Source organism: Cyanistes caeruleus, chromosome 19 (assembly GCF_971803275.1).
Source record: "Cyanistes caeruleus chromosome 19, bCyaCae1.hap1.1, whole genome shotgun sequence".
Lineage (NCBI taxonomy): Eukaryota > Metazoa > Chordata > Aves > Passeriformes > Paridae > Cyanistes > Cyanistes caeruleus.
The window spans coordinates 7,939,361-7,966,230 of record NC_141719.1 but is presented as its reverse complement, the minus strand read 5'-3'; the positions used below and the strand labels follow the sequence as shown (position 1 = coordinate 7,966,230).

General features: G+C 42.8%; 2 protein-coding genes and 1 long non-coding RNA gene across 29 annotated transcripts in view; 1 reads left to right on the top strand and 2 right to left on the bottom strand.

Annotated features, from left to right (window-relative positions):
- RHBDL3 (rhomboid like 3) overlaps nucleotides 1–13,413 on the bottom strand; it is a 65,696-nt gene extending 52,283 nt beyond the window's left edge. For 4 of the 22 annotated variants that reach the window (XR_015278050.1, XM_086857438.1, XM_086857439.1 and 1 more), the window contains exons 1-2: nucleotides 8,689–8,915; nucleotides 5,665–5,688 (exon numbers count right to left, since the gene is read on the bottom strand). Coding sequence is in view for 12 of the 22 variants with exons in the window: in XM_086857438.1 (XP_086713564.1) it covers nucleotides 5,665–5,688; nucleotides 8,689–8,901 (237 nt within the window). In the remaining 10 variants the exon portion in view is untranslated. Of the gene's footprint in view, nucleotides 1–5,664; nucleotides 5,848–8,328; nucleotides 8,582–8,688; nucleotides 8,916–9,201; nucleotides 9,552–12,094; nucleotides 12,737–13,121 lie in introns of those variants that run through there. The other 18 variants (XM_086857429.1, XM_086857444.1, XM_086857428.1 and 15 more) reach the window with 16 other exon arrangements.
- Nucleotides 9,156–16,821, top strand: LOC147649822 (uncharacterized). The gene is made up of 2 exons (XR_015278055.1): nucleotides 9,156–9,218; nucleotides 15,616–16,821. It is a non-coding gene; the product is annotated as an uncharacterized LOC147649822 (long non-coding RNA).
- RHOT1 (ras homolog family member T1) overlaps nucleotides 13,881–26,870 on the bottom strand; it is a 25,700-nt gene continuing 12,710 nt past the window's right edge. Inside the window, exons 13-21 of one of the 6 annotated variants that reach the window (XM_023938754.2) lie at nucleotides 26,449–26,594; nucleotides 25,733–25,833; nucleotides 25,391–25,521; nucleotides 24,955–25,038; nucleotides 24,097–24,216; nucleotides 23,557–23,759; nucleotides 22,062–22,184; nucleotides 16,501–16,644; nucleotides 13,881–15,050 (exon numbers count right to left, since the gene is read on the bottom strand). In XM_023938754.2, the coding sequence (XP_023794522.1) occupies nucleotides 14,933–15,050; nucleotides 16,501–16,644; nucleotides 22,062–22,184; nucleotides 23,557–23,759; nucleotides 24,097–24,216; nucleotides 24,955–25,038; nucleotides 25,391–25,521; nucleotides 25,733–25,833; nucleotides 26,449–26,594 (1,170 nt within the window). In that variant the 3' untranslated portion in view covers nucleotides 13,881–14,932. The remainder of the gene's footprint in view (nucleotides 15,051–16,500; nucleotides 16,645–22,061; nucleotides 22,185–23,556; nucleotides 23,760–24,096; nucleotides 24,217–24,954; nucleotides 25,039–25,390; nucleotides 25,522–25,732; nucleotides 25,834–26,448; nucleotides 26,595–26,870) is intronic. The other 5 variants (XM_023938755.2, XM_023938756.2, XM_086857417.1 and 2 more) reach the window with 5 other exon arrangements.

Genomic DNA, 26,870 nt, shown 5'->3' with positions numbered 1-26,870 from the left:
TGGGAGATTGCCATCAACTGTAACAACACTGACTAGATAGACACAGACTAATCCAGGCATGGTAAAAGACATTCTGCATAGGGAATAGTCTCTTGGACATATATTTGCTGCTCAATGCCTAAATTTCCCTCCTTGGCTGAGGGAAGGATAAATTCCCCTCCCTTTTCCCAGGCTGTATTCAAAAAAGCCTTTGGCTGAAGGCAGTAGGGAATTGATAATTCAGAGGGCATCAGCAAACCAATCTCGTTCAGCAAAAACAGATCCTCTCCTACCAGCGCCTTCTTCCCTTCAAGGCTATCCACAGGGCAATGAATTTGAAGGGATTATTTTTTTTTCCCAATGCCATAACCCAAAGTGGAGGAGTCAAAGGGTTAATGCTGCATGACAAAGGTCAGCCCAGTTTGGGGAGAGAGGAGAAAGGGAAGCATTGTGGCCACAGACAGCAGCTCGCTGTGACCACAACACCACTTGAGAAATGTAAAATGATGGTGTTGCTCAGAGAAAAGGCCTGAGAGCCCAGCCTAAATCCCAGGGCTTTATCACTCACAAAAGCCCAGCCCCTTGAGTCATTAATCGTGTGCTCCATGGCTGGGTGCCTCAAAGAGCAGCAGATGACACATGCCCAGCTGCTCCTGCTGCCCCTCCTCAAGGTAGCGGGGCAGAGGCAGGTGCACTCCCGGTGCCCTCTGCTCAAGACTAATCTGTTCTCCCTCCTTGTCCTCTGCCTTTCATCTCCTCCAGCAGCCCACGCTGACAACTGTAAATGAGATTAGGCTTCAAGGCGTGGGGCAGATGCAGAACCCCCTCTGTGCATTGCCAAGAGACCCTCGTAGATTTTAAAATATCTCTCCCTTTTACAATTGCACAGCTTGGCGGAGGGGGAGAAGGCGACACATTTCTTGTCACACCCTCAAAAGTATCTGATATGGCAGACAAGGCAGATGCTGGTTTGGGGTCTGGATGCTAATCTGTTATTACCATGGACAGTCTTCCCACCAGCACCTCTGATTCCCCAGTCACCTCAGCAGATGAAGTAACAAGTTGATGACTATTTCCTAATTGCACCATAGCCTCCTATCCGCAGCACCACTCCAATTTAAATGCGGACAGATGTTCCAAAGAACACTAAAAAGGCAGCAGTAGTCCAAAATTCAGGCAAGGACTTGGAGATTACACACAATTCTGGGCTCAAACCCCCCCCCACCTATACTGCTGCTATCACTGCCATAATTTCCTATTCTTTACATTACAGTTTTTGCTCCACCTGTTCCCAGTAATCCAACAAACCAGCAGTGAGACACAAGTTGCTTTCTAGAGAAAGAGATGAAATCTCAAGCCACAAACCACTGCCTAGAGCTCAGTGAAACCTGCCTGGAGAGGTCTTGCAGTCACAGCTAGCAGGGGTTTGCCAGTAACAATAGGCAGGGAAATTTTTCAGAGTGAAAGGTCATGTTTAGCTCAACAGTGCCCCAGTAAATAAACTGGAATTTCTTTTGCAGTGTGGGAACTAGCTCTGCCTGCCTGCGCCAAAGGCTACCCAGAGAAAAGGGACCGTTAACATAAAAGATCATTAAGTTCAAAATAATTCCCTTCCTCAGTTACCGGCCATGATAATAGCTGCCCCAATTTTATGGAGTGCGCTACAATTTCAGTTGTGCAGGAACCAGCCCTGGATTTAAGGCAGCTGCAAAGTCAGCATCTTTTAAAGCATATTTTAATGTTTTATGAGACCATGGCGGAGCAGGTTCAGCTGCACCCACTGCTGGTAGTGTCAGCAAATGAACTCTTCCTGGCAAGTGCATGTCTATCTCTACAGCCTTGTTTCTGAGCTCAAGTTTTCCATTAGCTGCCTACACAGACTGGGTAACTTGGCATCTCTCTGCATTCCCCATAAACTCTGTTCATCTGTTGCCATCACACCCACATACAAGTCTCAGGGAGGAATCTAGGATTTCTAAAGCAGCTGCAACAAAAACACAGCCTGGATTGACAAGCAATAGGATCAAGGTGTTGAGCTAGTGAAGAGGGTCTTTTTGGAGAGTTTTGTGTGAGTCTATTTAAGACAAGTTTGTTGTCATGACTACAAACTAGGGTATGGGTGAGAAGTTCGAACTCCATGATGAGGGCTGATAATGCTAATTCACCCTCAAAATCTCAGCAGCCACAGGGATGGGGAAACAGAGAAGATGATACAAGCTCTTAGCATCTAAAAAGGTTAAAAGCCACCTTCAGAAAGGCAGGCTTGTCCCAAAAAAACCCACTGTTGTCCTAGATAGCCCTTTTCAACCAGCCCAGCCACAGGCTGTATAACACCAATGAGCTGCAATCATTGCCAAAGCAGGGGCACTGGGGACATGGAGGCAAAGAACTGCACCCGAGGCCTAGAGAGGACATAGAAAAGCAGGAACTTCCCCTCAGGACACTCATCTGCAGACTCACTCTCCAACCATCAGGCAATTTGACTTCAGCAAGGACTGGGAGATGTTCTCATGTCTGAGTGCAAGGCAATTAACGGATCTTATTAGCACAGAGAAGCATGAAACTGTCAGCAGCTACTCCTGGGATTGTTGCATTTTCAACCTTACCAGAAGATTAACAAAAAAATGGGGCTTTGGCCACTGAAGAACAAATGAAGAAAACCCCAAGTGATTGCAGAGGGATGGAGAGAGCTTGCTCTGCTCAGAGCTCAGATTCTTCACAGAGACAGCACAGAGCACACAGCAATGGTGAAGGCTCTGTAGAAGGCAGCAGATGCAGAGCTAATGTGTGTGTGGGGGTGGAGGGTGTTTATGAGCACAATAAATAAATGTATGAATCCCTATAAAAGTTCCCATATAAAAGTGAGTTAGAGCTGCCTGAGGGCCATGGCCTTGTAATAAAAACCACATCTTGAAAGCACAGTATGAGGCAGCAGCTGAACTGTAACTGTCTGGCTGCAGCACTGAAGAGCTGTGAGTCTGTCTGTTCCCAAACTCTTGGGTGAAGTGCTGAGCCCACTAAATCCAGGAGGAATTTTGGTACTTGATTCAGTGTAGTCAGAATTTTGTCCTGGGAGGAGCTTCTTTGAACCTCAAAGCATAGGAAGCAGTTCTGGGTCTAACTTTTTGTCTAATTTAAGTTCCTCTACTTCTTAAATTAATCAATCTGCAAGTGGCTGAAAATCTTGGCTTGAGTCACTGACAGTTCCCAGTGTGACAGATTAGGGCTGGATCAAAACAAATAAAAAATTCCTCCAGAAAACATGGTCAGTCAGTCCTCTCTCCTAAAATAACCAAGCAAAAAGCACTGCTTTATGGCTGAGCAGCAATTTTTCCATCAAGAAGTTTTGAATTTTTAATTTAAGCGGGGGGGGGGGGGGGGATGGGATCATAAAAAAACCAAACCCCTTAAATTTTGTATGTCCAAACAGAAACCTGGTGCTTTTTTTGTCAGTAAACTTAAATAAAAGTTTTAAAAATATCTCCTCAGAGAAAAAACAAACAAACAAGAGAGCATTAATAGTAATTTCTTTCCCCTCTCAAATGCTGTGTGTTTGTGCACTGACCTCTCCTTCTCAGCTTTCTGGGATGATGGAGTATATAACAGCAACAAGTCACTTGAAGACTACTCTTTACACTTTCTCCAGAGACTTCTCCTTCTCTCCTGGGAGGTGGTGAGAGCAGAGGTCCAGGTGTCTCAACTGAGAGGGTGGTTCCCAGTCCCAGCCCATGTGTCACAAATGCAGGTGCACCCTGGGCTACCCATTTCCACTCTGAGTACACACCCAGCCAGGTCCTGATGCCCAGGGAGAGCTGTAACTGTTCCCAGTGCCAACACACAAGCTTTCTCTAGTTATTAATACTGTCCTCGTGTTTCACATGGATGCAAATCAGAGCTAAACAAAGTATTCCCCTCTCCTCCTGGCACACTGCTGCTGGGAAATAGCAACCTTGTTCCATGACAAACAGCATCTTGCAATTCACTGCAGGACTAATTGCACTGCTTTGCTGTTATAATGCTTCAGAAAGACGTCAGCTTTGCCCACAGGCAACAAGGACATTATTGATTTATTCAGGACTTAAGTGTAGTTTGTCACAGGTTGCATTCTCTTTGATAATAAAGCCTTACAGACAAAGTTTAAAATTCAACTGCAGCTCTAATTGAAGCATAGCTAATTATTGAAGTTTTGCCTTTACAGCGTGTTCCATTGTTACTGGGCTAATGCTCTGTACATCCAACAGTCAAACTCTCCCTTCCCTTAAAAAGAAAAAAAAAAAAGGAAAAAAATCCCATCTATTATTCAAGTAAGTCCAATGGGAAATTAGAGATTCCTCTCTTTGAGCCTGAGGTAGCTTCCAGCCAACAGCCCCGTCCCACAAGGACTCAATGACTTCAAAGGATGCTTGTAGAATAAGACTCCAAATAAGGGCCAGTGCTGGAGACAGGAGCATTTAGAGTGGCTGGAAAAAACATTCAGGCCAGACCACAAGCAATTTATTTTGCATCCACCTTTTCAGTGGCAGCATCCCCTATGAGCCCCAGTGAATTCAAACACACCACACCATTTAGGTGTGATCAACAATCACAATACCCAGCTCCCAACTGCCAGCTGACTGTACCACAGCCAACTTGCTGCAGTCCAGACACGTGGATTAGCAGTTGGTCACGGCTAACTGGGTATAAATGAGCTCTCATCAGAACAGGCAGCCCCAGTTAATAGCTGAATGATAACAGGACCCCCAGGGTACCAAGGACATCCTTTTGCAGGCTGCGCCACAGCTTTTGGCTTTGTAGTTCAGCCAGACACAGAGGCAAGATTATTGGCTCATAAAGCAGGGATGAAATCCCATCCGAATTTTATTGCCAGGATGATGCCAGCGTCAGAGTGAGCTCCCTTACAGAAGGTGACATTTACATGCACGCACAACAGCGCAAAAGTTTGTGACATCAAGAGAGTGCTGCAGTTTAGAAGCAAATCAACCCTAGAAAAATTTCTCTGTTTATAGCTGCTACACATTGCAATCCAGCAGATGGAGGGGATACCACAAAGCAAACGTGTCAGTTAAAGCAGCTAAAAGCATAATTTACAAACTAGAACCCACAACCCAAAATCTCAGCAGCTATAGTTCAAAGTTCTTCAGAGCTGTGCTGACTTCAGCCAGCTACAGATCAGACCCAAAGCATTTATCTGACAGAACCACAGCCTTTGGTATAGAAGCAGATTCTTTGCTTATCCTGTGCAAGTTTAAAGCAGCAGGTCCTGCCTGGATGATGTAACCCTGCAGAAGTCAGTTTAGTAGCTGGGGAGCCATTTCAAAGAACACAGTGCTGGTTTTACAGGTCTTAGTCTGCTTGCCTGAAAGAATAGAAGATCCTTTAATCCACAAGCAAGGACAGCACAACTGGCAGCAGAGCACCTCCTGCAGCACCTTGGCTCAGCCCCTGTGCCGCCAGGGATGGGCTCACTCCTGTCCCTGCCTACTCCGAAGAGGAGCTGAGGAACTGAGGCCCAAAACAGCCGTGATAATTATGACTTGCACACCAGCATCCTGGGAACTGGGAACATGCAGCACATTCCTTCTAGGCTGTATTTTAAATGCAGGGGAAAGCCAGTACAGAGGAAATTAACCAGAGGTTAGGCTATTTGCTCACAAGACAGAGAGAATATATCAGTAGTTCACATACCTGATCAAATAGGGCTTTCCAGTGCTGAGAGGCAGCATAAGGGAGGAAAAAGAATAAAAAGAAGGTATAAGAGCAACGACATTAAACATGCAGTAAACTGTGGAAGTACATTCTAACAGAGAAATAACCAAATGATTTAATGCCATTTCCAACATCCTTCTTCATCCCAGAATCACCTACCCTTCCGGAGGAGGAGGCAGGGGAATCTACCAAACACAGGGAGAACAGTTTTCATTTACAAATCCAAATTAGGATGAACTCAAAACATTCATGTGTTATATCTGTTTTCTCCTACTTTCTCTATTGCAGGCAAGCAAGGAAAAAAGGGTTTTTTATTCACAGAGATCAAGAAAGCTCTGTGTATATTGAGGGAAGGGATGAATTAGCAATGTTTGGCCAGATCACTTTCAGAGATCCTGTGGCCCAACACTGACCCATCAATTGCTTTGCTGTGTTGTCAGAGCCCTGTCTACTGCCTGCTCCTGACTCTGACTTTCTGCAAAGGCTTTTTGATAACCCATCAGTTCTCTGAACCTCACATGTCCACATCTGAAAAACAAATAATTCCTCTTGCACAAGGTGGGAGGGTGGAAGGCTGGAGAGAGCCCACTCCAAGGATTTACCCCACATATTTTGTTCTATCAGATCTGCCTTAAAAATGCTGCATAGGAGGAAGCTCCACTTCAATGTTCACAACCATGTGAACACTACACGAGTATTTGTCACTTGGAAACAGAAAAAATAAGCTGGAAACTGGCTCTGATTTATACTTTGGAGAGCAACTGATGTCAGCTCACCTCCCTGACCCAGACTTGCTGCCTCACTGTCCAATGATACAGAAGAAATTCCTAATGAATTGTTTAAGGATCTCATCTATCCTCGATTTAGGGGCCAGTTGAGAAGACAGCAACAGACAGTGGGGCAGCACTGGGGTAACCACTGGCTTAGGATCCCCAGAAACTTTTGCGCATGTGCACATTTCCAGCTCCATTGTCTGAAGTGCTGTTCAGCACCACATCTTTTTTTGTTCCTTGTTCACCTTCCCAGGAAAAAACAAATTGAGTAAAGCAACAACTATCAGACTCCTAGAAGCTAATCTCCTCGCAGTGTTATTAGCAAAGCAGAAATCTGGTCTTATCTAGTCCTGGAAGAACATTTCCTTTCACATGGTAGACAAATCTAAAGCAGAACTGAGTGGAGAGACAGTGGAGTATCAGGCCACTGAATTCCTTTTTATTGTTAAGTTGGTGGCTTGCCTCCTCTCCATGTCTCTTTCCATTTATAAGTTCCCATTTATCATCATAAATCAGCCCAGCACTTTAAACTGAACACTTTGGGACTGCCTGAATCCTGGCTTTATGGAATGCCACTCTGAGAGCTACAATGACATCACAGCTGAGCTGTTATACACTGTCAAGGCTGTGACAGCCAAACCTCCACTACGTTGTATTTTTGTGGTTAATAACACATAAAGAACTGACCCTGTGTCAGTTCTTGCTGGCCAAGCCAGAGAACTTCCATCAGGCTTTTAGATGTAATAGCAACAACACAAAATCAAGCCCCAGTTAGGTCTCAGGGGGCACAGAGTAGCACAGAGCAGTTGAAATTTTCAGAGATGATGCTCTCTAGCCTGCTTGTTTCAGCAGGAAATCTTGGCAGAGTAGAAGGAGGGCATTTACACCACTTCCTGCTTTTCTGACTTGTAGATGATACATGATACCTCGGGCTTCTGTCACATCATCTATTGCCAGGTCTCAACAGCTTCCCATAACCAGTGCAGCTGCTGGGTTTAGTTTTGTTGATTATAGAAAACAAGGTACCAGAGTCAAATAACAATGCAAGTAATGGCGAGACATTGTAAGCTGGATCTGATCCAAGCTGTCCTACCTCAAGGTCAAACAGCAAGGCAGCAGCAGAACTGGGATGAGAATCTAGATTTCATCAGGGACAGCTCCTGTCCCAGGAGCCTAATCCTGCCAGGCACTCAGCATTTCAGCATCTCCTGGGCCCCCTGGCAGGACTGAATTGCTAATGGCTGCATTTGCGTAGAGGCTGGAGCAACTCCAAGGGGCCCACGTGTATCACAACAGGAAATCTTTCTTGTAGGACCATCCAGACAAGCACAAAATTTGTCAGAGAAGAAAAGGTCACAGTCTGATGTAAGCAAGCACTGGGGTTTGGAAACCTGGACTGTAAAAGCTCCTGGAAAGCCACCCTTTCTAAGTCAAAGCTACACACGCCCCTGAGTCAGGCATTTCTTCTTAGGATTGTCTGGCAGTGTTGTAGCAGAGGTCAAACTGCATCACACGCTCCCTCCTGACTGCACTGTGCTCAGGAACATAGACTGGGGAATGCAGCTCTAGCAAGCAACTGCATTTCCTCTGCTACCCTCTGGGAGGAAAATTCAACAGCAAACGAATTCTAGGTGATTCAGAAGGAAAGGCTGGGGGGTGAAGAGCAGGCTCTGTCCCTCAGCATTCCTGGGCAGCTTCCTTCAGCACCATCAAAAAGGTAGAGAGGGCCAAGGGGATGTGCCACTGCTGGAGGTTCAGCTCCCAAGTGTCACTTTTATAGTGGTACAATACCTGAGCCAGAGCCCACTTCAGAAACACGTTTAGTATCTCTGCTTTATGTCTGACAGGCTGGAACAGACTCTGCACTTACCGCTGCAGACTGAGCAAACACTTTGCAGTCCTCATCCCAGCCGAGTTTGCTGGGAAGGAGAGCTGTGAGCAGTCCTGGGATGCACCAGGAATGCAGGATCTCTCACGTTCACTCCCTCCCAGACAGGTGCACGGCGAGCTCCTGCCTCCGGGTCCGGCAGATGCAGAACAACTGCCTCAGCTCTGCAGGCACTGCCGTTCAGCAGGGCAGGAGCAGATCTGGAGCGCGCAGGACCCCTTCGCGTCCTTCTGGGCTGGGTGAGCAGAGAGCCGGTGCTAAGTTATCCCACCCTCACGTGCCATCAAAGCTCGGACGGTGGAGAGAAGCCATCAGCCCTGTCGAGCCGAGGAGAAAACTTACTCGTCTGTTTGTTGATCGGGGGCTGGAAGAGGGAGCAGCTCCCGAAAGCAGGAGCGTTTCACATCTGTCACCCTCCGGGTGGCTGTGACTCTGGAGAAGCTCTCTGTCCCCTGGCAGCCCCTCGAGCCAAGGTGTCAGCCTCTCTCCTGGCTCCGGAGTCGCGTGCGTACGCAGTCCGCTGCCCCTGACCGGCCAGCCGTCACCCGCCGGCATCTCCCCACCGGACGCGGGCACCCGGCGAACCGGGAGCCTGTCCGGGCCGCCGGAGCTTGGAGAGACGGGAGATGCTGCCCCGGGGACGGAGCCAGCCCGGCGGCTGCTGGAGCCCGCAGACACCCAGCGGCGGGATGCGCGTAGGGCGACGGGAGGGCGGCGGGGACGGCGGCTTTCCCTCGTCCCGCAGGGTCACCGGCCCCGCTCCTATGCCCATCCCGGGCTTCAGCTATTAATAGCTTGAGCCGATTATCCCGGCCCAGGGGAGAGGGGAGAAGATACCGCGCAAAGGAAACTTACATCCTCTGCGGCCATAGGTAGGACATCCTCGGAGTCCAGCACCTCGATTTCTTCCGCCTCCGAGCTGGCAGCCACAGCAGGGGAAGAGCTGGCGTGAGGCTCCGGCAGCCTGTCTCCCATGCTTGGAAACGGTCCCCTCCAGCCCCCGCCCCCCTTCTCCCCAGATCCTTAAAGAAATTAAACCTAGCTGCTGCTTGGCAAACTTTCAAGCGCAGCCGAGCCTGCCTTCATGACTCCCGCAGCCGGGAGGGGAGGAAATCCTCCATCCACTGAACATCCAATTAGCGCGGGCAGCGCCGGCGGGCGGCATCCCGGCGGCCGAGCTCCGGCCGGGGCAGTGACCCCTCCCCGCCTCCCGCCCCTGCGGCCGGGCGGTGCCCCCGGCCCGGGCACGGCCGGCGCCTCCCCCGAGCCATCGCCCGGGGACGGGGGTCCGCCCTTCCCGGCGCGGGGGGAGCCCCGGGGCCTCTCGGAGGCAGAGCCCGGAGCTGCGGCACGTCCGAGGATGCGGGCTGGGCAGCGGCGCGGGGAGCAGCGCCAGGTGGCCCCTGCCCATGGCCGGCACCGCCTCCCACTGGGCGACCCGCGGAGGCTCGGCCGTGGCCGGCACCGGGAAGCCCCTTCCAGCCGCTTCCAGCCCTGCCCTCCTGCCCGCCGTGGGGACCAGACGTGCCGGTTCATCGGGGCTCTCTGCAGGCGACTTCTCTGTCCCAGAGTCTCACCGTGAGGGGCTGGTGTGGGGTTTACATCTTGTACTATAATTATTTGTTCCTGTATGTCAGGATGGGTGATTTAACCATCTGGAGCCTGGATTAGGAACTTGAGGAATGTCTTGAGTGCCGGCAAAAATCCAGCAGTTTTAGCTTCTTCCAATCAAGTACAGAAATAGCAGGCTGGCAAGGGGGAAGGGCGAGCAGAGCCAGGCTGATCCACATGGTGCCAGTACCTCTGCTTTCTGCTAAAAGCCAGACAGAGCACAGTCAGAGCAGAGTCCAGCACCACAGGCCATATTTTCTTGATGGAAAGGTCCAGTACCAGATCAGACACACCTCAGTCAAGAGTACAGAACCAAGCTGGAAGTCCCTCTTTTCTCTACAATCTGTTTAAAAATCAACCAACCACAAAAACAAAAAGCAAAAGTAAAACGAATCCAGCTGGAATACCTCTGGGAAAGGAGCAGGATCTTCCATCCTACAGTAGCAGAGCATAGCAGAGAGGTAAACCAGGACCTTTGGACTGGGACAGAACTTTTCTAGATCAGGATTCAGACAGGAAAATGACAACAAAATAAAAGCTCTTCTGAGGTCTTCAGTGCAACTGATGAAAAAGAGGGCTTCTGTCTCCTTAATGACGTAAGTGAAAAAGCAGCAGACCTTCTGCACATTTAAAGGGAATTCCTTGAGCCATTTTTCACTGGTCTAGAGCCTGTCCAGCCTGCTCTCCTGAAGGATAAGAACAGGATATCAAATCCAGCCCTTCTGAGAAGCACTAACCCACTTCACTTACACAACACCACTCCTGCCAAAATATTCCAGGCACTAAACAGTGATTATACAAACAATCTCTTTTTGATTGAAAAACTAAACCTCATCAAAACTTCAAAACAGATGGATAAGCAAAAATATGCTATGCCAACAGAAAGAAACAGCAGTCATTTAAAGATGTCTGTAGGGAGGAGGGAAGCAAGTTTTTAGAGTAAAGAGAGAATAAATGAGCTGAATTTCAGGGGTAACAGGTTCCACTCAGTTGGGGACTGTATCATCTCTGATTCCAGATGCTAGTGGGAAAATGCCAACTGTGAAGTCTAACATGAATGCAATCAACAGGGAGAAGCCCCAAAACTCCTTACCTTAACACCAAACTCCCACTAAATTTGGAAATTGCTGCAAAATTACATGTTAATTTTTCTCCTCTAAGGACTGTTTTTCACCAGTGGTAATGATTTTTTTTTTTCAGGGAAATATCTCTGCACATTGCACATATGAGCTAGTGCTGTGCTATAATTGTCACAGAAAGGAAATTAACAGTATTCTAATGAGGAGTTTTGTTACAGACAAATTATCATCTTGCAAGTGTGTGAGAGTCTCTTAATTTAGAATGTCATTTCTCCCCACTGCATACCCTGGTGACGCTACCTTGGGAGACAGTAATTGCTAGATAAACTGGGGGGTTTCTGGGCCACCCCAGAGCAGATGTAGACGGAAGGAAGGACTTCAGACAAAATACAGACAGCAAAGTTTTAAGATAATAAACCCCAACCCATTTTCACAGTCATATAGGTAACATATATTCCAAATACTGCAAACAAAATGTAGATGTGCATCCTCCCTGCATTGAAAGTGGCTCAAAAGGTCAGCTCATGAATATGCAATAACCCCCCCTCAAAGTAGGGACCCAGCCAACATCTGCCAGCTAAGCCCTCTGGATCAAATCTAAAGAGTTTGTTCACCAGTCTTTTCTCCACCCAAAGTAGCCCCAAAGGGCTTTTACAAAAATTCCCAATTCTGACTATTTGAACTATGTGGAGAAACCTACCCAGCTTGATTTCCATACCAGAGCTCAGCCAGCTGGCCAGACCTGGGAGGCAACTTCTGAAGGAAAATGCAGCATTTTGGATCAAAACCCCAAAATGCTGCACACAAACACAACCTTAGGAGGAAATTAGATAGCACATACACAGCTGGAACTGGATCAGATTAACTGTCAGATTAACCTCTTCAGACTCATGAAAAAGCTAAAAACTTCTAAGGACCATAGATGGTTTGAGACAGGGTATTAAACTCAAGTCCAAAAGGTAACAGTGGTGAAGGACTCTCTGAGCATCATACTCCTTGTGCTGGGACAACACAAGTTTACCTTTCAGAACCAATATGAATTAGACTATAGATCCTACCATTTGGCTTCTCCCTGACTCAAGGGTACTCTCCCTCCTGAAGTGAAGGAATAGTGAGAAAAAATAAAGTCCAACGTGTTCTGTGATTTCTGACTTGTGTTGAAAGACCATCCTCCTGACCCTCTCTCTTCCATGTTGTACTTAGAACTTTCCAAGTCCAGAACTGAAAAGGCACTCCAGTCTTTCCACCTGCAGCCCTCTTCTGCCATAGTAACTGTCATTGGCTGCACCCGGTTTGAATTGTCTTTTTGGCTGTAGTTAGGAAAATAATTAAATCTGCCATTAACCCTTTTTGGGGCAGCTGTCTTAAAAGGGAGCTCTCCTACTAGGTCAGCTTTGTGGTATTTCAAGATGTGTCTGCTTGTTTTTACCTGTCACTTACTGGGATCACAGCACAGGTTCATTCCTAACAAAGGAATTGTTTGAAATGGAGACCAATTAGTAACTCAAGGTTAATTTCCAACATAAAACCAAGTCTTGCTTACTATTAATCCTGAACTGACAAGCTTTCAGACAAGAGGTCAAAGCTGAGGGGTGAAGGATGTGTCTCCAAGGAAGATGAATCAAGGTCTTTGTCCTCTCAGTGACTTTACACCATGGCTAGGCAATTCACTCATCAGACTGAGCAGGAAGAAATTGAGTCTGGTTGTGGAAAATACAATGAAAGAAGTTGTTAGAAAACTGACAGCACCAAAAGAAAGAAAACAAATCACTGCTGAGAGTAAGTGGACTAGGGTGCTGCTCCTTCTTCCCAGCACTTAATTGCAGTAGATAACTTTTGGACATTCGTTATATACTTCATGAGAAGAATTTCCCCTCACGATAACTCTAATCCTCACAGGATCTAGGAGGGCTTGGCCAGTGGCACCGAGGCTCCCTCAGAGAACACCGATGACCCGCCTGGATGAGGCCACAGCACAGCTGGATAGCAAGACTTATATGCTATTGCCTAAGAAAATTCCTGTCCCCAAACCACGGTGGAAGGCCTGTTTTATATAAGCAGGCAGTGATCCTCTCCGTGCCTCACCTGCGCTGACCGCCTCGGGCCGTGAGGGCGGGCGGGCAGCGCCTCAGGACAGGGGCGCTTCCCTCAGGGGGCGGCAGAACCCGCCGGACTGACGGGGCCTTTCCAAGCAGGATCTCCCGCTCCCCCTGGGCCGGGCCGGGCTGATGGGGCCTTTCCAAGCAGGATCTCCCGCTCCCCCCGGGCCGGGCCGGCTGACGGGGCCTTTCCATGCAGGATCTCCCGCTCCCCCCGGGCCGGGCCGGCTGACGGGGCCGTTTCCCGCTCCCGCCGGTCCCGGGCTCAGCGCGGCCCCGTGAGCTCGGCGGCAGCGCCCCCTGGCGGCCGCTCCCAGGCGGGCCGGGGATCTCTCGGGGGATTCCCTCGGGAGCATCCCGGGACTGAGCTCACAGCTCCTCGGGAACTGCTGGACACTGCTGGAGCCTGTTTAATCAGCACGAAAATACTCACCAATTCACTGGCCACAGAATCCAAAACCCCGCTGAACTATTTGGTCTTTTCTCCCAGTCTTTTACTCAACAGTAAATATAAAATTCATGGTTAACTATTTGCATTTTAGCTTTAAAGTATCATAGAAGGCACTTTGGTTTCTGATCTAAATCAGAAATAAACTTCTAATGGATGCATGAGAGAAACTACACTGCTGAGACATGTAACTGCTAACAAGTGAGGGCACCAGCAGCAACAATTCACATAAAGGATGAAGTTCTGTTAAACTCCACCTTTTGGGGCACAGAAAGGTAAAGAAAAGAAAAACACAGACACAGTACACAGTTATTTTATTGAAATACTTGAAAAGGCCAGCAATGGAAAAATAGGTTTGTCACGAGGAATTTAATGTTTGGTTTACTTGATCGTTAAAAAAGCTGTGTCTATAGCTTTCTAGCCCATTACAGAATGCACTGTGATCCATGCAACTAATATACTACAGTAGAATAGGCACTGTGTACTATTGTAGTTTTCTCTTATACACAGCTTCCAATGAGTATGACTGACAGATGTGAGAAATTAAACTGCAACACTTTCCAAATTATAACAGTTTATAACATACAAAATCTGCTCGTCTTGATTCATGAGGGCTGTAAAACACAACATAGTGAAAAATGAAAAACACGGGTTACATACAGTATATGAAGTTGACCTGGCAGTTTTCAAAGTTTACTTTTTTTTTTTTTTCCTTTTAAAAGGAAAACCAGACTCTAAATATGTCACTGGTCATGTAAAATACAAAATCATAGGCCAGGACAGCAAAGGTAACTCATTCCTGAAATACATTATTAGAGGGGCAAGTTTGTTCATCAGTTAAAAATATGAATGAAAATCACAAATTCTGCCTGGTATAGCTTACAGTCCAAAAAGATGAAGTCACTTCAGATGAAAGTGAAATAAATAAGCAATCCTTGAGGAAATATGATCCTTGAGTTGAGTCTACTCTACTGGAAATGAATTTCACCTATACACTAGAATGTCACCATAGTGAACATCTAAGAACGGTATTTTGAATAGGTTTTTGCGAAGTAATGTCTTACTTGCTTTAATATGTACAAGTTATTTACAACAAATTCCCTTTTGGCCTCACAAGTTAAGCCATTTTAGCTGGCAGTTAAGATGCAATTCCTTTTTTTCCACACATTACACAATACTGTAGTTAGAGCTATAATTTAAAATAATCTTATGCATGAATTACAAATATTAATAAAGTAACTCTGCATATATAAATATTTCTAGCAGAATTTAAAGCATTCAGAATGTACATAAAAGTGGTTATTTATTTATTTATTTATTTGGTAGGGCCAGATGTGCTTCTTCTCAGATCATCGCTGCTTTAGTAGTGCTTTGTACATGGCAAAACCCAAAACTGCAAACACAGTAGCACCAAAACTTGCTCGCAGCCAGAACGTTGAGCTCTTGAGGTCTGCTTGCGTCACATGCCTGAAATTTAACACATATACAAAACCAGGTTAATTCCATGACACGAACTCCAGACAGCTTGTGCAAAACTACTCTGCTTTTGGAAATTCATCACTACACTTGTCACAGGCAAACAGCTCACAATTCAGCCTTATTAGCATTTTACAGTCATTTTGCTTTTCTTAAAGCTCGGGATTTCATCTTCAGCCCTGACCACATCCAATCTCCCTGAAGTCAGTGCGCTCACATGGCTGAGGAGAAATGCAGGAGCTGATAATGACTCATGGATGTGGGGAGGGCAGGGTGTCTCCTTTCCGAGTACAAGCAAGCATTCAGGAAAATGAAACAAAAATAGCTACAAATAATTAATAACTCATAGCGAGAACAACTCTGTCCAGCAAAATCCTTTTTTTCTTTCTTTCTTTTCTAAATGTTGACTTTATTGTTTCTGCTTTTCCATGAAAAACTTCCCAGTCCTGTTGAATATATACTTTTTCTATCCCCCCAAAAAAGTTTACTGACAAGTAGCAAGTAATATTTTTCCAAAAGCTAGAATCAAACCATTTTTTAATCCCTTTCTTCCCAGTAGGCACAAGAACAGCAACAGAAACAGTCATCCAACACCAAGCTGAAAGCTAAGAGAGAGTGCAAGTGAAACAAGCAGTGATGATGGCACCAACAGAAAAAGACAGTATGGAGTGACTGTATGACAGAAAAGCCACATCTCACATGACAGTAGAGACAGGCAATGACCCAACTCTCCCAAATATTGCAAGAAGTCTGTGAACATGCTCAGTTAAACACCCTCGACAGCAGTCTGAAGTATGACAGCTTACCAGAAAGCAGGAGCTACCATTTAAAACAAGTTATCATAAATGCCATAATTCAAAGCACAGAAAATTCCTAAACAATAGTAAAGTTTATTTTTTGTTTGTTTACTTTAGAGATATAACTCAGAATAGAACTTCACTAGCCTACATATTTTATATTTGTTAATCACCACAGGCTACTCAGTGAAGCTGCAGGAGGGTTAAGTAAAGGAGCACAGAGATCCTAAGCACACACAGGAGTTCATAGAGTGAGAACTGCAGAGCTGTAGCTCACAAACTGTTTAACAGAGCAGGAATTGCTACTTGCTATCAAAACACACAAAACCAGTTTTGGATATACTTTAGTAGACATTCGCAGGAGCCGTATCAGCCAGATAATTAATCAGTGTTCTGCCATACCACATGCTGAAGAACAGGCTCTTTGATGCACACACAGCTGCTCTTTAGTCTAAAAAATCCTGATCTTATGTAAGAATGTCTTGCTGGGTTATAGAACAGACCAAATCCAAGAATTCCTGCAAGCATTAGTTTTTCTACATCTAGTTTTGACAAAGTCTCTGCAAACTGGATGTCAAGTGGCTTGCTGAGGGATAGAAAGGGAAAATGCAATGGCAAAGTCACCTGGGTTTGGCTGTTTTTACCTGTCTTCAAGCAAACGTGGACCAAGAGATGACTCCATGAAGATGGAATCTTCTACAGAGTGGACGGCGTGCACCTGCTGCATAATCCTGCTCTCCTCGTCTGCTAACAGCATGGCCCCCACCTCAGCTAGGTAGGCTCTTAACCTTTTCACACACATGCACAGTGCAGTTCATTGCATGGCTCAACAACAGCAACCCTCTCAAATCAAAAAGCCCAGAGAATTTCTGATTTATAGCCACCTAGCCCCTGATTCTTGCGCAGTTGCTAAAAACAGTGCTCGGGGAAAACCAGAAATAAACAGCGTTTGTGCTTTTAATAAGCTGTGTATGATTTCATGTAGCTAAATGCCATTGCTTTAAGGACAAAGAAACCTGTTTAAGAAACTGGATTTCTCTTCCCACTCCATCTCCACAGCTTCAACTTCCATGTGTCCCACAGGACACTGCAATACCCCTGCACCATATATGCACATCAGCTGTAAAACTGATGAGATCTCACTACTGTTGAGAACTCAAAGACTATTTTATCACTACAGTGGTAGTTTGGGGTCATTTTTAAGTAAAAGGCTGTAAAATCCTTGTCTTCAGATCTGTAAATTATAAAACTAATCTGTGTATGTAAAATGAATCACTTGTAGGTACTATGATTTTACTTGATTATATTACAAGTTCTGTTGGATAGTACACAGTACCTATTCTACTGCTGGATGAGTATTTGTCTAAGTAACAAGTCTCCAGTTTAATTTGGTAAATTCAAATGCCCAACTATTTTAAAACTCCATCCCCTTAAATATGCAAATGTATGTTTAAATTGCAAATTAATACTTTTACTTGCTTCATAAAGCACTATCTCTCACATCTAGATTTTCTGATTCCGATCTATAGTTTGCCCTGTTTTGCACATGTCCATATTTAATAGAACGCAAGAAAATTGCTGAGCACGCTTCATCCTTCTAAAAACAATTAACATGTTCTCAGTCATGATAAAAATCCTCTTGTAATGTCTAAAGGGAGACTAAATTGGCTTTGATCCCTTTTCTAAGCCTAACAATAGCAGACTCTTTCATTTAAATAAGGAACTAATTCGAGACAGGGACTTGTTCTACAACCTCAAGGAAATCTACTCCAAATGTCTCAGCTTGAAAATCCAAAGTTTTAAATGTTAACTGAAATTCAGAACATTATGGATGTCTAACTGCTTTACAGCTTCATGAACATCCAATTTTTCCTCTTTCAATGTTCCTTATGCTGTCATAAAATCCATTTTTACAACTTTAATCTCTAATATTGTTTAGCTGCCATTAAAGGAACAAAAAAAAAATCTGAGATAATAAAAAAGGATCAATATTTGTTTCTAGTGCAGGTTCCTAGACATGAAGCTGGCTACAATGCACAAAATCCTTTTTCAATACACACTGAAAAATTCCACCTTTTCAAAAAATTACATTCAAACTTTTTTTCAGCCTAGTTGTGTTTATGAAACTAATTTTCACCAGTGGTGGAAATTTTTACTGCCTTGTTAGTAAGAGAGTAACCCTGAATTCGAAAAAGTATTTTCTCCAAGGGTAAAATATCTAAATAGATGGGCACTTTTACACACAGAGAGTAGTAGTCAGGACTCCATAAATTAAGCTATACTTGAAACTCTTGCTTATTGATAATAAGACAGGCTGCTGTGTGTACTTAATCATACAATTACTTCCACACATACAAAAGTCTAGAAATCTCGCCTTTGGCACAAAATTCAGACTTTAATGCACATTTTGGAAATAAATAAAGAAAAAAATGGTGGGTTTTTATTCAAACTACTCTTAAGAGTGAGCCAAATACCTTGTCACTTGTTGAATAAGATCTTTGAAATCTGAACAGGTTTTTTTTTTCAAGAGATTTTAACAACTCACAAGAAGTTTTTCACATGCACTTGCTAAGAAGTTAACTGAGCATGCCTGCCATGGCTACACACAGAAAACTGCTGAGTTATGGGTTGATGCTGACTCTTTTCCCTAGGTCACAGTGGAATAATTCCCATGTCTGGGAAGGTTTATCCTTAAATAGAGAAGTTCAGAAACATTCCTATAGTAACTTCCAAAGCATTTTAAAAGCAGACTGCTGAGTCCAACAGGCTGCTCACATGGCTACTCACAGCAGAACTCAAAACAAGTTCATGCAGCAGCCTGCTCTGACAAAGGTTCTTAGCATTAAATATAAGCAAATGAATTCCAAAAGCATCATGTAACCTGCACGAGCTCCTGCAGCTTCCCTTCAAGGCACATGTTTTCCTAGGATGCAAACTAAGTCCAGCAGTTAGAATTTTCCCCCATGCATTAGTCATCTAAAATGTGAAAAGCTCCAAATGCATCTTGTTATCCACAGAACCTCAAAATGGATGTAAAATGCCAATTCATTACATTCTGTTTAGAAGGAAATCAGGGAACATAGCTTTGCAAATTTCTATGCAGTCTAGGGCATCAAACAGCTTAGAGAAGGAGAAAAATAAATTAGCAATTTCTAATGTCCTAATATAATTTTGGGAGTGTCATTTAGCAACGTCCTATTTTGGGGGACACCTAAGTGTAGAGATAGATTTCTGCAGTTAGATTTAATGGCAATATACAAGTTTTGAAAAAAAAAACCAAAAAACAACTGTGTACACTGCACATAGTGAAAGGTAAATCCTGGATTATACTCTTAGAACTTTACCATTATTACAGGAAAATACTACAAAAATGTATTGTGTTAACTTTAATTTCACAGAAGGAAGGTTGTCACAGAAAGCAAAACCTTACTAATAATTCTTGAAACAACCAGGTTTCATATGAAAGTATAATTTCACTTAAATTCCTCCATGTTTTAAAAACTTTAGAAAGAAAATATCCTCTGAGAAGTCTCCTTGCAGAACAACACAATTCTCATGCATTAGGATCATCATATTTTGAAATGAACTTAGCTGACAGAAAAAAATACCACTACTATACAAGCAAAAGGCATCATGGATGATTTGAAACCAAGGGAAAAAAAAGTCAAATATCCGAGCTCATCATTCAAGAAAAGGTTAGAACAACAAAAGCAAAAATCCTGCTTTTGGTAAAACAATGTAGTAAAAAGAGATTAGGGTGCCAGCCAGCCAAATATAAGTGAACACCTAAAGGAAAGAAGAAATTAAAACTATAAAAATACTACAGGATATGAACATGTCTCATACATGCATGTCCAGTGCTTTGAATGCTGTGTCTCCTTCCTCAAAGAACCAATGAAATGTGAATCTGGGTAGTTCAAACCAACACAGCAGTCTCCAAGCTGAACTTGCCTTTCTGACAGCCTGTAACTCTCAGGTGAGCCCCTGAAGTTTATCCACAGATGAGGAACTGAGTGGGGCATGAACAAGTTTATCAGTTCAACAGAGGCAACGTTCTTCCTTTAGTTACTACGGTGGGAATATTCAAATAGGATTTTATATTGTGCCTTGGTAACAGTGTTTAGGGGTTACTTAGCAACAAAGGGCACAAGAACGGGTCCAGTGTGAAAAAATTCAGTTTACCTGAAAAGCTTCCACAGCCTAAGGGAATAGGAGGGGATCAGGAGAATCAAGTATTTGTGAAAAACCTCCTTCTCCCATCAGTTTTCTAACTTTTGCCCAACTATCTGACCTAACAGTAAGTACTTGTAAAGGCAAAATAAGAGAACTTATAGAAACTAACTGAATCAGAAAATCCTTCTTGATCCAAATACTTTCTCTAATCTAATCACACATCATTAAATGGATAGAAATCCATCTCCACCCTCCTGTGCTTACAATGGCCCCTCTTGTTTAAAGGTATTCCAGCTCTATCGTATGTGCAGTTATGCAGCAGCTCACATGCTGAATGGTAAATAACCTGCAGCAAGGTGTTTGGTTAGGGAGTTGGTGAGATGAAGTGAGCATGCTGGAAACCTGGAACAAACCCTAGTGACTGAGAGACAAGGGGATTCTAGCAAATAATTCTTTCTGGAGGGAAGTGTTTATGCAGAATTCTCCTCATCTTGAACTACAGGCTTTTTAGGCAGTAGTGGATTCCTATGTTTGTTTCAGACTCCCTAGTGATAAGGTGTGGAAGCATCCCAAACCTCAAAAAAAGATTTCAGTACCCTGAGATCCTGACTCAGAGGAATGAAGTTCAATGTCTAATGCAGGACTCAAAAAAACCCATACAATAGAGAAACAAACCACAACAGCGAATGGAGCAACCTATACCAGTTCCAAAACATGAAGATGTGTTAGAGGTGATTTCAGCCTCAAGAATGAAGAGCTAGAATTTTCTAGTAGTGACTGCTCAATGAAGTTTTAAAGTGACAACATGCAAAGATTGCTGTTTCAAGGGATTTCTGTCTATGGAATGACTGCTGTAGAAGAGATGCAGCATGAAGAGCCTCACTCATTCAGTCTTATCCTAAGCTACTGAGTTTTTCACCCTTCCTTGAATTCTCACTCTGCAGTTAACACTTGTATCTTGGATAAAAGAGGTATTTGACAAGGCAAATGCTCAGTCCTATAGGTGGGTGTATCAGCAGACCTCCTACATGTGTCATTTGCATTTAAAGGAGACAGACACTCTTACATGGAGCAGCTACATCTGAAATCTTGCAACAAGTAGTAACATCCATGGACCAACAGTATGTCAGGATACTCCAACCATGGCCTTCAAATAAACACATTTACCATCTAAGCCTCCAAGCAAGCCATGGAGCATGGAACCACTGCACTGCAATTGTTGTTTGGTTTGAACTCCCATTTGCTTGGGTGAGATGACAAGTGCTGAGGTGTTAGTAAATCCTGTGTGTCAAAAACTGCCTGCAGTACACACAGGACAAGCTATAGCACTGTTTTCAATGCTGAAAACCAGTTATCTCTCTTTACCAATTGTTTTTCCAAAAGTATCTGGAAATGCAAATGTTTAAGCATTTACCACTTCTTACATGTTGCATTTCATTCTGAGAGGAACTGGATGTTAAAAGAACTGGATTATTTTTTAACACAAAATGCCCACTCTTTGTGTAAACCAAGCATAACACACACACACACACAAAGAAATTCTATGAACTCCCAAATATCAAATTAGCAACTATAAATATGTAATATGTTACATGATGCTGTTTTAGGTCTAGCTGTGCCTTTATGAAAATATCTGTGTAACTGGGATCTAAAAGGCACTACCTCTAATCAATACTAAACAAACCTGTAATGTCTCAAGTGAGAAACATTACACAGACTTGTAGACACTACTTAATGTCTATTAGCAGTTCCCTAAAAACACAGTCCTAATTCCTGCACAGTATTTCTGCAATCACAAAGCGCCTGAATCAACAACCAAATTGGTAATGTTTCAGAAAAAATGACTGAACTAAGCTCCAAAGAACCCCCAAGTTAAACCGAGTTTGATAATTCTACAACAATTATCAAAGTATTGGCCTATTTAGTGGATATGGAGTGAAAAATCTGCAGTATATAAGGTTACCAATTGCTTTTTCAAAGACACCCTTTATTTTAAAAGCACACCTGGTACCTAGTAAATAAAGTTAAGGACCTGTTAAGAACTGCAGTGAAGAGTTTGTTCTTTACAGATTGCAGCAAGTCTGAGTTGAGGAAGTTCTGACAGATGCAAAATGTACACCTGTTGCAGGCGCACATACAGCGTAACCGGGCATGGCTGCGAAAACACACAGAAGGACAGGAGTTGAAATCTTGCTCATTAAATCAGGTGCACATTAGGACTGTGCCACAACCAAGAGAGAGATTTAGGAATAAAAGGTACATTTGAATGAGTAAGGAGAGGAGGAAAAAAAATACACCGGGAAAGAAAGGGTACGACTACAGCTGTGCAGAATTTAAAGGTTAGAGTTTCTACGTCTTGGACATTTTAGTGTCACCACTGTATACAGATCTTAACAGCAAAACATAAACATGAATGAAAATGTTTGTTGAATTTATACAAGTTCCCACAAAAGGGAAGCATTTAAAGGCTTCTGAGTATATCTGCACAGCAATAGGTAACACCCCTTTTTCAAAGGAAAGGAAGCCACATTTTCTACCACTTTGAATGCACTCTTTACAGGGTGAGCATTGCCTCTATTTTTCCCACCCTACCAAACACACATGCTTGAAAACTAAGGGAGAAGCAGGAATATTGATATGACAGACATTTGGTCAGTGCTACACTCAGTGGTTTCCCAGTATTCCAGTGCTACAAAATGAACACAAGAGAAAAAAAAAACAACAACCCAAAAACAAAACTAAAGCTTTACAGAAGTAAATCAGTAAATTCAGTTTCAAATAATTAAAAATACCCTGTTATTTTGGGTGAAAGTGACATTAGTTCTATTTATTTTAAAACAAATGTCAGCTGTCATACTAGACTCCATCTGCTGTAATATTTATGTAGTTCATCACGATATTAAAAGCTTCACCCACCAAAAAAAGAGATGCAAAATGAGTTTAGCAACAGTGAGAGGTGTAGTGAAGGAGAATCTCAGTTTAAGTGTCTTGTACCTGAAGTCCAAGGATGTTTATAAAAAAATTGTATTAAATTTGTAAGATTTATTAAATGAATTAACTGAAGCACATAGTAATAAACACCTTGAAAACAAAATGTACTTTAAGCAGTGCATTGGGGAAACTGTTGTGCACGACGGTGCCGTTGCTTGTTATCAGCTGTCGAGTTGAGCTACCAACAAGGATTACAGTAAAACTCACTCTCAAAAATATCAAGGTATGAAAAGTGATATACTTTTTGTATCTCCAATACAGACCAAACAGAGCCCTGTTTGTTGGAATTTGCATCATGAGCTGGATGAACTAGGGTAGACAAAAACACCTTAGCAACAATTGCTGAGACTGATTTCTGTGTTGGATATATGCCAAGTTCCTCAATTTGCAATAGTTTAAATATTCTATTCAGGCCATTCATGTCTCTCTGTTGCTAAAGCTCAGTGAGGCAGTTCCATCCTGTGGCTAACGATGGCATGCAGTGAGTGGTGCTGTGTGACCATGCACATGGAAAACAGAACAGCTCCAGTACTTACGGATACATTGCCATAGTTGTCAGCTTAACAAAGATATCCTTACTCGGCACATCAGCAGTATTACAAGTAAAGGCTTGGGGTGGAGGCATTTTGTGTTTTTTGCAGAATTCAGCAGGAGAAATACTATATTCCTGTCTAACTTCATGCAAGTCGGACTTGGCAGCTACCACTAAACATGGTATTCTGCTGTCCATGAAGTGCTGCTGCAAATTTAAAGAAAAAAAGTGAAAGAAACAGTGTATCACACATTAAACCTGTAACAGGCTGTATTCCACTGGTTGCAGCAGCATTAAGATATATTCATGGCCCTGAAGTCAGGCATTTCTTTCTAGAAGCAGAGCAGTTTACATAGAAAAGTAGATGTTTGCTTTGTAACAGAACTGCACCACTGCTAAAGCACCCTGATACATAACCACCACTTAGAAATAAAATGTCTTTTAAGCACCAGAACCAGTGTATAGGTCAGGTAACTGATACTGAATATTTAGTCAGTGAGAAGAAATATAAATATAGAGGTTTGTAAATATAAACTCTACAAACCTTAAAAATCCTGGCACAATACTCAAAGGATTTAGGATTACTGACATCATATACCAGGCACACAGCATCGCATATGGTCTCAGCATCAGTTAAAAAGTCTGAGTCACTGACATCGTGTAGCTGGAAAAAAAGATGGTTGCAGAGGGAGAAAAGCTTGTCATTATGCAGTTAAAGGAATTCTGTAACTCATCTCATAATTTTTATGGCTTATTTTTATGTATCCTTCAAACTAATGGACTGACAATGGGCAGATTTAATGAAAAAGAACAGTAGGAATTTACCATGCAGCCAGCATATGTGAGTTGTTAACATTACATCTGCAGGCAATCACCACCTCAACAAAAAAAGTGATGGTTACTTTAAAACAAAGGCTTAGACACCCACAGAAATGGGCATTCATCCTACAGAGGAAAACCACAGAGCAGGACTGGATCTCAGAAAACAAAGAAAGAAGATCTTATTATCATAAAGGAAAACTAGAATGGAACAAGCCTTAAAGAACTAATTTCTCCCACTGAACACTAATTTTAGCTATTCTAATCACTCTATGTGACAGATGCTTCTTACTGAATAGGTAGACTGACTTCTGATCATTTATGACATGTATTTGATATGCTGCAGTGGGTTCATAAATGGACTAGGTTTTGTACAACTAAGATCAAGGTTTCAAAAATAACAGGTCTGACCAGGTTCAGCTGAATTATCAACAAAAAAACCCAGAAGTTATTTGGGACAGAAAATAACTGGGGGAAATCCACGTTAAGAAGACAGAATTAAAATGAATTTAGAAGGCTCTGAGTAATTCACTGAATTTTAACATTAACCAGTCTTAGACAAACAAGAATGAGGCAACCTTACCAGCAAGTATTTTTCCTGTCCATATACATAGACTGTATTAATGGCATAGTAAGATTTGTGTTCTGCACGTATTTGCCTCTGTCTCTGAAAAGGCAGAATTTCATGTTAGACCATAGCAACTTTTCCCTTCAAGTTAGATTTGAACAGCTGGTTTACCCCATTTATTAATTAATTAAAATTATAGTAATCTTTGGGTTTTTTTGCAAGGAAAGGCATAGCTATAATCTATGATGTACATGTCATCATTGCACGCAATAGCCACTGCCAAAATAGAACTAAACCAAAAAACCCCAAACTCCTTCTTAGTAATTCTGTATTTCCTCAAAGAAGTCTGCAAACTGAGTAATAACCCTTAAAGCTCTAAGATAAATCACTTCTGCTCTCTAATCTAAACTCAAGAGCATATATAGGTAAATATAGGCAATATGTTTCTTACTATTAGATTTCTTCCAAGAAGAGCTTGAAGAACTCCACTTTTCCCACAGCCTTTCATTCCAACAACATTACATCGGAAGACATTTCGCTGAGTCTGTTTTTTCTGGAGGTCTATCTTTTTATCCCTTGTCACTTTTGGAAAAACACAAATATTTTTCATGAGATATAAATGCATGTGAAAACATGAAAATGCACACAAAACAATCTCTCAAAAATATTAAATCAAAGGTTTCACTTGAGTAGAAAGCAAAAGAGAGTAAATGAAAATAGATGAACCATTAAAAATTTACTCTTTAGCATATTTCTAAATTTAAATTTCTGTATTGTATCAAATTTTTATTACCTGTAATTGCTGATGCTTGAGATTCTTGTTCTGAAAGTATGGAGTACCCTAAATAACCCAGGTACTCCAGGCAACGCTGCACATCCAGGTATGTGGTTAGTCTGGCAGAGGAGACAAAAGAACTTTCAATTGTCACCATCTGGGGTATTAATTCGTTGTAATACTGAAACAATCCTTATCTCCCATCTCCAGACTGACATGATAGAAACATTCCTGGCACTATGCAGTACTGAAGGACAAAAGACTCTGAGAATAAATGGTGTTAATTTCACCAGTCTTACTGGTCACCAAACTCTATGAAGGCAGTACTTGCTAAGGCCTATCAGCCCACACTGTATTTTCTCATCTCCCCAAATAATGTTTTTCTCATTTTCTGTATTTTAAATTGGGAAAAAAACCCACTCATTATCAAGCACCATTTTTCAAACCATCTCTAAGACGCAGAACAACAGCAATAACATTTCAACAGAGATCAAAGGGATTTCCACATTTTGAAGAGACACTTCTTGACTGTTAGCACTAAATACTGGCCAAATCCTGAACAGGTTATAACAACAGTCTGAAGATCAAGCCACTGGATGGCTAAAAAACTCGACTGTTTGGATATTTTCAACTATACAACTTCTTCTCTTTCCAACAGTTTTTAGAGGAATCTACAAAGATATGATCATATCCAAAACATTCACAACTACTAAAATGTCCTGTATCACACTTACGTCCACTGTGAGAGAAACCCTTGGTATGTGATCCATCCTCTTTCATTTGTACAAACTGTGTTGTTCACATCAGGTCCCCATGGCATGTAAGGGAAGACTTTGAACAAGTCTTTCAGTTCATCAGGAGATAAAGCACAATCTCTATCCTGAAACAAAATATGGTATCAGACATAATATAATTTGTGTCTATTCTAAACTGGTATTTTCTTGCTGTACACTTGCAAAATTCAAGAAACTAAGCTTATTTCTTTTTAATCATTGTTCTTTCCTTGTTTTTAAATAAGATTAAATGTATGAGCTAGTTAAAAACAATTTGGTACTACAGCTGTAACTGCCAAGTCTACTTGTAGACAATCATAAGCTGCAGGTTAGCTCCGGCTCCACAGATTAAGCTAACGCCAGTTTCTGAATAAAATGGCATC